Below are 12,346 nucleotides of genomic sequence, written 5' to 3' on the forward strand. Positions count from 1 at the left end.
CAAAAGGGAAGGACTAAGAGGCAGGCTTTTCCTTTGATATCCACCACCTGAGTGCCTGATTCAGGAGGTGAGGCAATACCATAGGCTTATTTTCCTCCCCCAAAGGTCTTGCCCTGGTCGAGAGTTGGAAAGTGATTAGTAATTATCTAACTGATTGATTTAGCATTTTAATGTCATCAAAACAGAAGACAGATTTACGCGTTTTTATGCCATTAGAACCCAATTTGAGGACCAAATTCATTGATGGGATGATTTGGCTGAGTCACAAAACACTAATAAAGATCTGAATCTCTGAGTAAAAGATTGCATTCTTGGGCAGGAGAGATGGATTAGTGGTTAAGGTACTTGCCTGTGAAACCTCCTTAGGTTTCACCCAAGTTCAATTCCCCAGGACCCACATAAGGTACAAGGTGGCACATGCATCTGGAATTCATTTGCCATGGCTGGAGGTCTTGGCACACCCATCATCTCTATCTGCCTCTTTCTCTCTCTCCAATATGTGTGTGAATATATACATACATACATATATATATATATATATATATTATTTTTTTTAATTTGTTTTTTTATAGGTAGGGTCTCACTCTAGCCCAGGCTGACCTGGATTTCACTATGGAGTCTCAGGGTGGCCTCAAACTCATGGCAATCCTCCTACTTCTGCCTCCCGAGTGCTGGGATTAAAAGCGTGCGCCACCTCGCCCAGCTAAAATATATATGTATTTTTAAAAAAGGTTGCATTCTTGTCCTACACAGGCAGTTCCAATTCCTCATTGTTCCCAAGAAATCTGTAATTTTCCATCCCTTTGCTGCGGCCGTGGTAAGTGACTTGGCCAGCTCCTAGATGGTGCGGGACCAAAGCTCACTCTCCTGCATGCTCAGAGACTCCTGGAAGCAACGCCTGGCAGGTGTGGGCTGAGGAAGCAGGAGGCAGGAGGCAAAGGAAACCATTCCAATACTTGTCTCTTTTTGTCATTCAAGGCTTCACAAATGAAGACAAGGAGACTTTGGCGTGGGAGGGTGTCATGAAGGAAAATTACCTCGTCAAGATCAACACAAAAACCAACGACCACTCAGAGGAGTAAGTCAGTCGCTCCCCTCTGTGCAGCAAGGCGCCCTTTGGCTAGTCCACAGGCAGACCAGGGGCCAGCTTATCTGAGCATGCTCTGTGAAGCACCTGGCAAGTAGGGAGTGCTGGCACCTCCGTGACAAGACCCAGGCAACCGAGGCTGAGGAACACATAAGTCGGCTCCAGCTTTCCAATTCTAACACCTTAATTGTGCTTTGGGGCAATGGGAAGAAGGATGTGTGTGGGGGTTGGTGGAAGGCCATTTGACCAGGTCACAGAGCTGTGGCTGCAGAGTGGGCTCCAGGGAGACTCATAGACCAGGGACAATTGCATTATCTGTCAGGGGCCCCACACGTGTTTATCTTTGTGATGCCCAAGTATAGACAGTAGAAGATAGCTTGTTACAATCTGTCTGTAGAAAGTCCTGGCAATCATTCTTTTTTTAAAAAAAAATATTTATTTTTATTTCTTTGACAGAGAAAGAGGGAGGGAGAAACAGACAGACAGAGAGAGAATGGGCACACCAGGGCCTCCAGCTGCTGCAAATGAACTCCAGATGCATGCACCCCCTTGTGCATTTGGCTAATGTGGGTCCTAGGGAATCAAACCTGGGTCCTTTGGCTTTGTAGGCAAATGCCTTAACCACTAAGCCAGCCCTCCAGGCCTTGGAAATCATTCTTGAATCGCCTGATCAGTGTTATTCACAAGCAGTCACTAAACTTCTTATGGAAATAGGGAAGGCAGTTAAGTCCCAGGTGGTGACACTGCATGTGACACTATTAAGTCTATGCGAAGGTTGACGTTCTTCACCGACAGCTCCAAACACACCTCAAATGTGTGATCTCCCCCAAGTATGAGCACATGTGAGTGTCACTCGTCCTTTGTCAGGTTCAGGTTCAACACAGCTAAGCTCTTACTTTCAGGACCACACAGTTGCCCTGTGTTCTAGACATGGGGCCTGGGTGTGGAGGAGGCTCAGCTCTTGCAAGCATCTTTCACTCCTCAGTAAGGAGAGGTAGCATGTGTTTTCCATCCTTCTAAATGGTGTCAGGAAGGAATTGTACTTTGCTTGGGTATGAGGCAGAAAATTGGAAAGGCCAATGTGCTGACATCGAAGATGATCTACAAACTGTGTCCTATCCTTTGAAGGGTGAAGATGGAGACAAAGAAGCCTCTCTCAGACCCTGTTTTTCTCTCACTCTCTTTTTCTAATTGCCTTGCAGGATGAGACATCGGTTTAGACAACTGGATACAAAGGTATGACTCTGTGTGGTGTGGAAACAATGCATTATTTGAATTTCCGGCTAAGGCTGGAATGTGGTCTACGGTCAGAAAATAAAAGAAGTTAATTGTTTAAAAAAGTAGATGTGGGGCTGGAGAGATGGTTTAGCCATTCAGGCACTTGCCTGCAAAGCCAAAAGACCCAGGTTCAACTCCCCAGGACTCATGTAAGCCAGATGCACAAGAGGGTGCATGTGTCTGGAGTTTGTTTGCAGTGGCTGGAGGCCCTTAGCACCCATTCTCTATCTGTAACTTTCTCCTTCTCTCTCTCTCAACTAAATAAAAATAAAATATATTTAAAAAAAAGTAGATGTGACTCCGTTCCTTGTTCAGCTGCATTCATTCACTCTGTAAGAGCTGGGGGAGGGGTGGAGTTTCTTTTTTTTTTTTAATTTTCCCCTTTGTTTAATTTTTTTCCTTTTCACAATTTTATTAACATTTTCCATGATTATAAAAAATATCCCATGGTAATACCCTCCCTCCCCCTCTCACTTTCCCCTTTGAAATTCCATTCTCCATCATATTACCTCCTCATCTCAATCATTGTACTTACATATATACAATACCAACCTATTAAGTACTCTCCTCCCTTCCTTTCTCTTCCCTTTATATCTCCTTTTTAACTTACTGGCCTCCGCTACTAAGTATTTTCCTTCTCACATAGAAGCCCAATCATCTGTAGCTAGGATCCACATATGAGGGAAAACATGTGGCGCTTGGCTTTCTGGGCCTGGGTTACCTCGCTTAGTATAATCCTTTCCAGATCCATCCATTTTTCTGCAAATTTCATAACTTCATTTTTCTTTACTGCTGAGTAGAACTCCATTGTATAAATGTGCCACATCTTTATTATCCACTCATCAGTTGAGGGACATATAGGCTGGTTCCATTTCCCAGCTAATATAAATTGAGCAGCAATAAACATGGTTGAGTGCATAATTCTAAGGAAATGAGATGAGTCCTTCGGATATATGCCTAGGAGCGCTATAGCTGGGTCATATGGTAGATCAATCTTTAGCTGTTTTAGGAACCGCCACACTGTTTTCCACAATGGCTCAACCAGATTGCATTCCCACCAGCAGTGTAGAAGGGTTCCTCTTTTTCCACATCCCCGCTAACATTTATGATCATTTGTTTTCATGATGGTAGCCAATCTGACAGGAGTGAGATGGAATCTCAGTGTAGTTTTAATCTGCATTTCCCTGATGACTAGTGACGTAGAACATATATATAGATATATATCCAGTTTCCCTAACACCACTAGCTGAAGAGGCTGTCTTTTCTCCATTGAGTATTTTTGGCATTTTTATCGAATATCAGGTGGCTATAGCTACCTGGACTTACATCTGGGTCCTCTATTCAGTTCCATTGATCCACATGTCTGTTTTTGTGCCAGTACCATGCTGTTTTTGTTACTATGGCTCTGTAGTATAGGTTAAAATCAGATATAGTGATACCACCAGCTTATTTTTGTTGCTCAGTATTATTTTAGATATTCAAGGTTTTTGTGATTCCAAATAATTTTTGGGTTGTTTTTTCTATTTCCATGAAGAATGCCTTTGGAATTTTGATAGGGATTGCATTAAATGTGTAGATTGCTTTTGGTAAGATTGCCATTTTCACAATATTGATTCTTCCCATCCAGGAACAAGGGATGTTTATCCACTTTCTAGTGTCTTCTGCAATTTCTCACTTGAGTGTTTTAAGGTTCTAATTGTAGAGATTCTTTACTTTTTGCTTAGGTTTATTTCAAGGTACTTTATTTTTTCTGATGCAATTGTGAATGGGAGCGATTCTCTGATTTCATCCTCTGTGTGTTTGTTGTTAGCATATATGAAGGCTACTGATTTCTGTGTATTTATTTTGTATCCTGCTACATTGCTGTAGGTTTTGATCAGCTCTAACAGTTTGCTAGTAGAGTCTTTAGGGTCCTTTATGTATAGAATCATGTCATCTGCAAATAATGATAACTTGATCTCTTCCTTTCTAATTTGTATCCCTTTTATGTGTGTCTCTTGCTTTATTGCTATGGCTAGGACTTCCAATACTATCTTAAATAAAAGTGGGGACAGTGGACACCCTTGTCTTGTTCCTGATTTTAGTGGAAAAGCTTCCAGATTTTCCCCATTTAGTAATATGTTGGCTGTAGGCTTGTCATAAATAGCCCTTATTATATTGAGATATGTTCCTTCTATTCCCAGTCTCTGTAGGACTTTTATCATGAAGGAATGCTGGATTTTGTCGAATGCTTTCTCTGCGTCTAATGAGATGATCATGTGATTTTTGTCCTTCAACCCATTTATATAATGTATTACATTTATAGATTTGCGTATATTGAACCATCCCTGCATCTCTGGGATAAAGCCTACTTGGTCAGGGTGAATGATCTTTTTGATATACTCTTGTATTCTGTTTGCCAATATTTTGTTGAGAATTTTTGCATCTATGTTCATGAGGGAGATTGGTCTATAATTTTCTTTTTTTGTTCTATCTTTGCCTGGTTTTGGTATCAGGGTGATGCTGGCTTCGTAGAAGGAGTTTGGTAGAATTCCTTGCTTTTCTATTTCCTGGAAAAGCTTAAGAAGCAATGGTGTTAGCTCTTCCTTGAAGGTCTGGTAAAATTCAGTAGTGAATCCATCTGGGCCTGGGCTTATTTTAGTTGGGAAATTATTGATAACTGTTTGGCTCTCCATGCTTGTTATAGGTCTATTTACGTGATTAATCTCATCTTGAATTAATTTAGGTAGGTCATATAAATCATGGAAATCATCCATTTCTTTCAGATTTTCATACTTTGTGGAGTATATGCTTTTATAGTATGCCCTATGATTTTTTGAATTTCTCTGGAATCTGTTGTGATGTTACATTTTTCATCTCTGATTTTATTAATTTGTGTCTCTTCTTTCTTTCTTTTAGTCAGATTTGCTAAGGGTTTATCAATCTTGCTTATCCTTTCAAAGAACCAACTCTTTGTTTCATTAATTCTTTGGATTTTTTTTTGTTTCTATTTCATTAATTTCTGCCCTAATCTTTATTATTTCTTCCCGCCTACTACTTTTTGGTTTGCCTTGTTCTTCTTTTTCCAAGGCTTTAAGGTGAAGCATTAGGTCGTTTACTTGCAATGTTTCTAATTTCTTAATATAGGCACTTAAGGCTGTAAATTTAGAACTGCCTTCATTGTGTCCCAGAGATTTTGGTATGTTGTGTTCTCATTATTGTTTGACTCTATAAATGTTTTGATTTCCTTCTTGATTTCTTCATTGACACATTCATCATTTAGTAGTGTATTGTTTAGTTTCCATGATTTTGTTTATGCTGTATAGCCTTTCTGGCTATTGATTTGTAGTTTGATTCCATTGTGGTCAGATAGAATGCAAGGAATTATTTCAATTTTCCTGCATTTGTTAAGATTTGCTTTGTGTCCTAATATATGGTCTATTTTAGAGACTGTTCCATGTATTGCTGAAAAGAATGTATATTCTGCAGCCTTTGGATGAAATGTCCTGTATATATCTGTTAGGTCCATTCCTTCTATGACCTCATTTAGTCCAGATGCCTCTCTGTTTATTTTTTCCCGGGATGACCTGTCAATTGATGAGAGTGGGGTGTTAAAGTCACCCACCACCACTGTGTTTGGTGTTGTCTGTGACCTTAGTTCTAATAGTGTTTGTTTGATGAATTTGGGAGCCCCCATGTTAGGTGCATACATGTTTAGGATTGTAATGTCCTCTTGTTGAAGTGTGCCCTTAATCAATATAAAGTGACCTTCCTTATCTTTCTTGACTAACATTGGACTGAAGTCTACCTCGTCAGATATTAGGATAGCAACCCCTGCTTATTTTCTAGGCCCATTTGGTTATGAGTGGTGCCACAGTGCACAAGATGCGTAGTGTCACTGCCTCCCCCTGGTTCCCATCCCTTGGATAAATACCCAGAAGTGACATTGCTGGATCATTTTCAATGTTTTGAGGAACTTCTGTACTGCTTTCCATGACTGTTTTGCCGATATACATTCCCACCAATCGTACATGGGTTCTCGTCTCCCTGCTTCCCATCACTGTGAGGTGGTTCCTCACTGAGGTGTGATTTGCATTCCCCTTATGATTAGAGATGTTGGCCACCTTCTCATACACCCATGAGACATTTGAAATCTTCACGTAGTGTCTATCTAGGTTCTGTGTCAAGTACTTTGCTCATTGCTGTGAGCAACACCTGGCAAAGTCAACTTAAGGAAGGAAGGGCTTATTGTGGCTGGAGATTCAAGAGTACAGTTCTTCACAGCGGGGAAGTTGCGGTGGTGGGAGCTTGAGTGGCTGGCCATATAGCATCCATTGTCAGGAAGCAGAGGGAGACGACGGCTGGTGCTCAGCTCGCTTTCTCCTTTTAACGCAGTGCAGGAGAGCAGCCTGTGCAATGGTGTCACCTACAGCTGGTCGTCCCACCTTAATTACTCTAATCTAGAAACCCCCTCACAGACATGCCTGGAGGTTTGCTTTGTCTCCTGGGTGATTCCAGATTTTGTCAGGTCAACAATAGAGATTGACCTTCATGGGTCCTTTGCTCACATCCTGGTTGGGTTGTTTGTATCTTTACCGGAATTGCCTGCATTCCTTACATACTGTGCATCTGGATGTGATCTGTGAATATTTTCCATCCCATACTTTGCTTTTCACTCTGCTGATTGTTTTTTTTTTTTTTTGCTGCGTATATTTGGCTTCTATGAGACACGCGTCCAGTTTTGCTTTCAGTGCTACGCTTCTAGAACCAGATCCAAAAAACATCACTGCCTGAACTGGAGGCCAGGTCTGTCCCTGGGCGTTCTCAGAGCTTACCTTTCAGGTTTTTGGCTTCAGTCTTTGACCATTTTGAATATGTGTGATATAAGAAAGGGGTTCAACTTCATTCTTTTGTCTGTGGAGGCACAGTTTCCCCAACACTATTTGCTGAAGAGATTATCCTTCCTTTCTTGTGCATTCTTGATGCTACTCTCAAAGAAAATTTGACTGTGAATGTATAATTAAATTGTAATAATTAAATACATAGCTTAATTTCTGAGTCCTCTACTCTTTCCCACTGGAATGCATTTCTGCTTCTATGCAGGTACTGTTTTGGTTATTATCGAATTGTAATATGTGTAAAGAAACAAGAAAAATCAAAAGTACATATATAATATGATATGAATAGTATAATATATATAGACTTTTGATTTTATTTAATCTTTCAATACTCTTACACATGTATACAATGTATTTTGATCCTATGCCCTCCAATCATCCTCTCTCACCTTCCTCCCATCACCAAAACTGTTCTTTTTCCCATTTACTTTCCTCCCTTTCCCATCCCACCACCGAAGGATAAAACTCCCCTCTCCCAGCAATCATCAGTTGCCATCAACTCCCCTAGGAGGCTTGTGTCTGGTGGGGTGGGGGGAGTCTCATCAATCTCACAGTCACCCACTAAGAAATACTGACAGGCTCAGTCTTGTGCAGGAAATATCCGCTGTGAGTTCATGAGTGTGGTGCCTGTGTGCTGTCCAGAAGACAGCATCCCACAGCCCCACCCCTCCCCGCTCTGTCCTCCTGCTCTCACGTTCTTGCCGCACCCCTGCCTGTGAGGTTCCCTTAGGTACGATGTGGCCTGCAGCCTGTTTTTGCTGACAGTTGAGTAGTGAGGAGATTTAGCAAAGACTCATTCTCTCAGTCCAGAAGCATGGAATGGTGTTCCATTTATTTGTGTCATTAAAAAATATTTAGTTATGAGAAACAGAAAGGGGAAGAGAATGGGTTTGCAAGAGCCTCTAATCACTGCAAATGAACTCCAGGTGCATGCACCACCTTGTGCATCTGGCTTTATGTGGGCCCTTAGGCTTTTCAGGCAAACTCCTTAACCACTGAGCAATCTCTCCAGCCCCTACTTGCGTCATTTTTAACTTACCTTTGTCAGTGTGTATTATATTTGGAGTATGTTTTTCTCTTCTTTGGATAAATTAAGCCTTAAGCATTTTATTCCTTTTCTTGCTAATGTAAATGGATTTTCTTGATTTCCCTCATGCACAGCTCATTGTTGGTGTATAGAAATATCATTGTTTTTTTTCCCCCATGTTGATTTTCTATCTTATAATTTTACTGAATTCATTTATTATTTCCAGTACAGTTTTTTAAACATTTTATTTACTTATTTGGGAAAAAGAGAGGGAGAAAGAAAAAGGCAGATAAAGAGAGAGAATGGGCATACCAGGGCCTCTAGCCAGTGCAAACAAAATCCAGATGCATGTGCCACCTTGTGCATCTGGCTTACATGGGTACTGGGGAATTGAACCTGGGTCCCTAGGCTTTGCAGGGAAGTATGTTAACCACTGAGCAATCTCTCCAGCCCAGTACAGTTTTTCAGAGGTTTTATTGAAGTTTTTTTTTTGTAAGATATTATTCAAGATCATTTTTAAACAGATTTATACTTTTATTTCCTTTTCTTGCTTGATTGCTCTGGCTAGGACTTCAAGTACTATTTAAAAAAATTTTTTTAATTGATTTTCAAGAAATGAAAGAGGATGATAATGGGAACATCAGGACCTCTTGCTACTGCAAGTAAACTGCAGATACATGTGCTACTTTGTGCATCTGGCTTTAAGTGGGTACTGGAGAATCAAACCCAGGCCATCAGGTTTTGCAAGCAAGCACTGTAACATCTGAGACATCTCTCTAGCCCTCAGGATTTTGAATAATAGTGGTGGCCATGGTATTCTTGTCTTACTTCAGATCTTAGAGAAAAAGTATTCATTTTCCCCATTGAATATGATAGGTTCTTTCCTTCATACATGCTGCCTTTAGTGTGCAAAGGGAAGTTCTGTAAATCTATTTGGTTGAGTTTTTATTGTGAAAGTTGGAATTTGTCATCTGGTTTTTCTGTGTGTACTTAGCTGTTCATGTGGCTTCTGTCATTCATTCTGTTGACTAGTTTTCATATGCTAAGCCATCCTTGCATTCCAGGGATAAATACCACTTGGTTCTAGTGTACTATCCTTCTAATGTGTTCTTGAATTCAGTTTGTTTCCCGTATTGAAGATTCTTGCATCTATTGTCACCAGAGATATTGGCCTACAGTTTTCTTCTGTTACCTTCAGCTGGCCTTGGGACAAGGGTGATTTTGAGCTCACACAAAGAGCTTGGAAGTGGTCCCTCTTTTGTTGTCTGGAAGAGTTTTCACTGGATCCCTATTTGTTCACCCGTGACTGTGACGCCATCCTAAGCTTGATACCAATTCAGAGTGCTCACTTGTTACTGGTTTGTTTGGCCTTTATCTTCTTGAACCAGTCTGGGTGGGCTGTGTGTGTCTGAAGAATGCCAGCTAAGGGACTTTCCAGCACCTCCAGCAACCTAGCAGGAAATGAAGGGACTGAACGTGGTCACTACAGAGCATCTTCTGTGGAATGCCTGCTTTACCCAGTGTGCAGCTGATGCTTCCTTACGTGGCCCATGCCCAGCAAGTCTGCCACACAGGAGTTTTGTCTGTGCTGGCAGACCCCTTGTGACTCTCATCAAACTGTGCATTTTCTGCCTGCCTAACCAGGGCTTGAGTGCTGGGAGCCTGACTGCTCTCCCTGCTCCCCGGGGAAAACCCAGATCTGGGCAGCCCCAAGTTCTTCAGGTCAATGCACCGCCATGGCTGAAAACACATTTTTAAAAGTATACTTTAAAAAATACTTTATTTTTATTTATTTATTTGACAGAGAAAGAGGGAAAGAGAGAGAGAGAGTGCCAGGGCCTCCAGCCACTGCAAACAAACTACAGACATGTGCGCCCCCTTGTTCTTCTGTGGGTCCTGGGGAATCAAACTAGGGTCCTTAGGCTTCACAGGCAAATGCCTTAACTGCTAAGCCATTTCACCGGTCCTGAAAACACATTTTTTTCTTAGTCTAGTTAAGGGTTTGTTGATTTTCTTGTCTTTTCAGAAAACTAACTCTTAGTTTTTGGTTTTGCTATTTTTTTTTCTATTCTCTATTGTATTTATTTTGCTCTCAGAGTCCTGTATTCTACTTTAAACAGCTTATTAAAGCCATTTTAATATTAACAACATTCCTGTTGGGAATAAAAATTTCACCATCTCATTGTATCAGAGAAGTTTTTCACAGATGACCTTAACGTCTCTAAGCAGGGATCTTGCTGTGCCATATTCATTTAGGCAGCCACTAGCCTGCATGGATTTTTTTTTTTTGTTCTTTCTTTTTAAGTGAAAGGATTGGGCTATTATTGGAAATAAGCCCAATTTAAACACAGATTTTTTTTTTCCCCATTGAGTAAGTCACACAGCAAGTTGGAAACCAGCCACACAGAACATGTAATTCTGTCCATGAACTTGTATGAAATATTCCAAGGTGACATGTAATTAAAATAAGGCCATGAACCTTGTGCAATAAATTTCTGAAATATGTTTGTGTCAAGAATAATTTACTATGTCTTTTCATAAATGGGTTTCATGTTTACTGTTTGTGTGTGTCTGTATGTATTGGGGAAGATTGTTTATATTTTATTAGTACTGCATCACACAATTTTTATTAGAATTATATTTTTATTGCAAAATGTTATTAGTATTATAATAATTTTGATAGTCTAGTATTGCATATATTTGTATACATTACATCTGTCATTATAATTTGTCATTTCCATGTGGAAAACACTGGTAATTTGCATTTAGTAAGGTTAGTGTTAATATATTTATTAATTGTTAACCTGAGGAAAGCAATTAGCATGATGTGAAATGTCACATACCATTCTTTCTGCCCTAGATGGGCCATATTTGCTGTTTAACACACATACCTGTTTCAGGAAAAAGCCAGAAGGTAGTTACTAAAATGGAGTTGTTGCAGTCAGGTTTGCACTGCTGGAAGAAATCACCCAACCAAGAGCAGCTTTGGGGAAAAAAAGGGTTTATTTTGGCTTACCGACTTGAGGGGAAGCTCCATGATGGCAGGGGAAAATGAAGACATGAGCAGAGGGTAAACATCAACTCCTGGCCAACACAAGATGGAAAATAGAGTATGGAGAGTGTGCCAAACACTGGCAGGGGGAAACTGGCTATAATACCCATAAGCCTGCCCCCAGCAATACACTGCCTCCAGGAGGTGTTAATTCTCAAATCTCCATCAGCTGGGGACCTAGCATTCAGAACACCTAAGTTTATGGGGGATACCTGAATCAAACCACCACAGGCATGTTGAAAAATTTATCTTAAGACCAGTTCTGTTTTTTTTTCCCCCCCCCAAGCTTAATGATCTCAAAGGTCTTCTGAAAGAGATTGCAAGTAAAATCAAATAAGGTGGCAAGAACATTCATGGAGACTGATCCACTGTAGTGAGGTGAGTGATCTCATGTCGTTTTTCTTTGTTCTGAAGATGAAGGTGTTTGAAGATCTTTGTTTCACATTTATTTTTGTATGTTATCAGAAATGACAACAATGCATTGTACAAAATTCAAATAATTCAGGGTTTCAGAGATGAAGAAAAGGAAGTCCCTCCTTACGTTTTCTTCCCCATTGTTAGCAGAAGGTACAAATGGCCTGTAGGGCCTTTGGAACACAGTGCCTACCTACATAGGTATTTGTAAATAAATTGAAATTATTTTCTGAGACTTGCTAATGTTTTCTTCACCATAGGTATCTCTATAAAAAAAATCCCAAAATGTACCTAATTTTTAAAATAAATTTATCATGTGTATATATTACTGTGGAGCATGTTAATGGGTGCTCATGACCTTTTTATTTGTCATAATGTTTTTCTGGGGCGTTGGAGTGTTTTTTCAGCAGTATCTCATTTGCACAATAAAAAAATGTAATTCAATTAACTGGCAAAATTTAACCCAAGGCTTTGTTGTTTTAATTATGTTTTTTCACATTGTCTGTCCAAATCCTGAAATCATACGCTAAACATGTTAGGGCTACAAAGACTAGTGGGGGTCGGAGGTGGGGGATGGGAATCCCTATAGTCATGAGCATTCCATTGCACTA

General features: G+C 40.3%; 1 protein-coding gene across 2 annotated transcripts in view; it reads left to right on the forward strand.

Annotated features, from left to right (window-relative positions):
• Trpm8 (transient receptor potential cation channel subfamily M member 8) overlaps positions 1-12,346 on the forward strand; it is a 159,079-nt gene that overhangs the window by 144,047 nt on the left and 2,686 nt on the right. For both annotated transcript variants that reach the window (XM_045147722.1, XM_004662266.2), the window contains exons 23-25: positions 979-1,078; positions 2,290-2,323; positions 11,608-11,699. In XM_045147722.1, the coding sequence (XP_045003657.1) occupies positions 979-1,078; positions 2,290-2,323; positions 11,608-11,658 (185 nt within the window). In that variant the 3' untranslated portion in view covers positions 11,659-11,699. The remainder of the gene's footprint in view (positions 1-978; positions 1,079-2,289; positions 2,324-11,607; positions 11,700-12,346) is intronic.

This window comes from Jaculus jaculus, chromosome 4, assembly GCF_020740685.1.
Source record: "Jaculus jaculus isolate mJacJac1 chromosome 4, mJacJac1.mat.Y.cur, whole genome shotgun sequence".
Taxonomy (NCBI): domain Eukaryota; kingdom Metazoa; phylum Chordata; class Mammalia; order Rodentia; family Dipodidae; genus Jaculus; species Jaculus jaculus.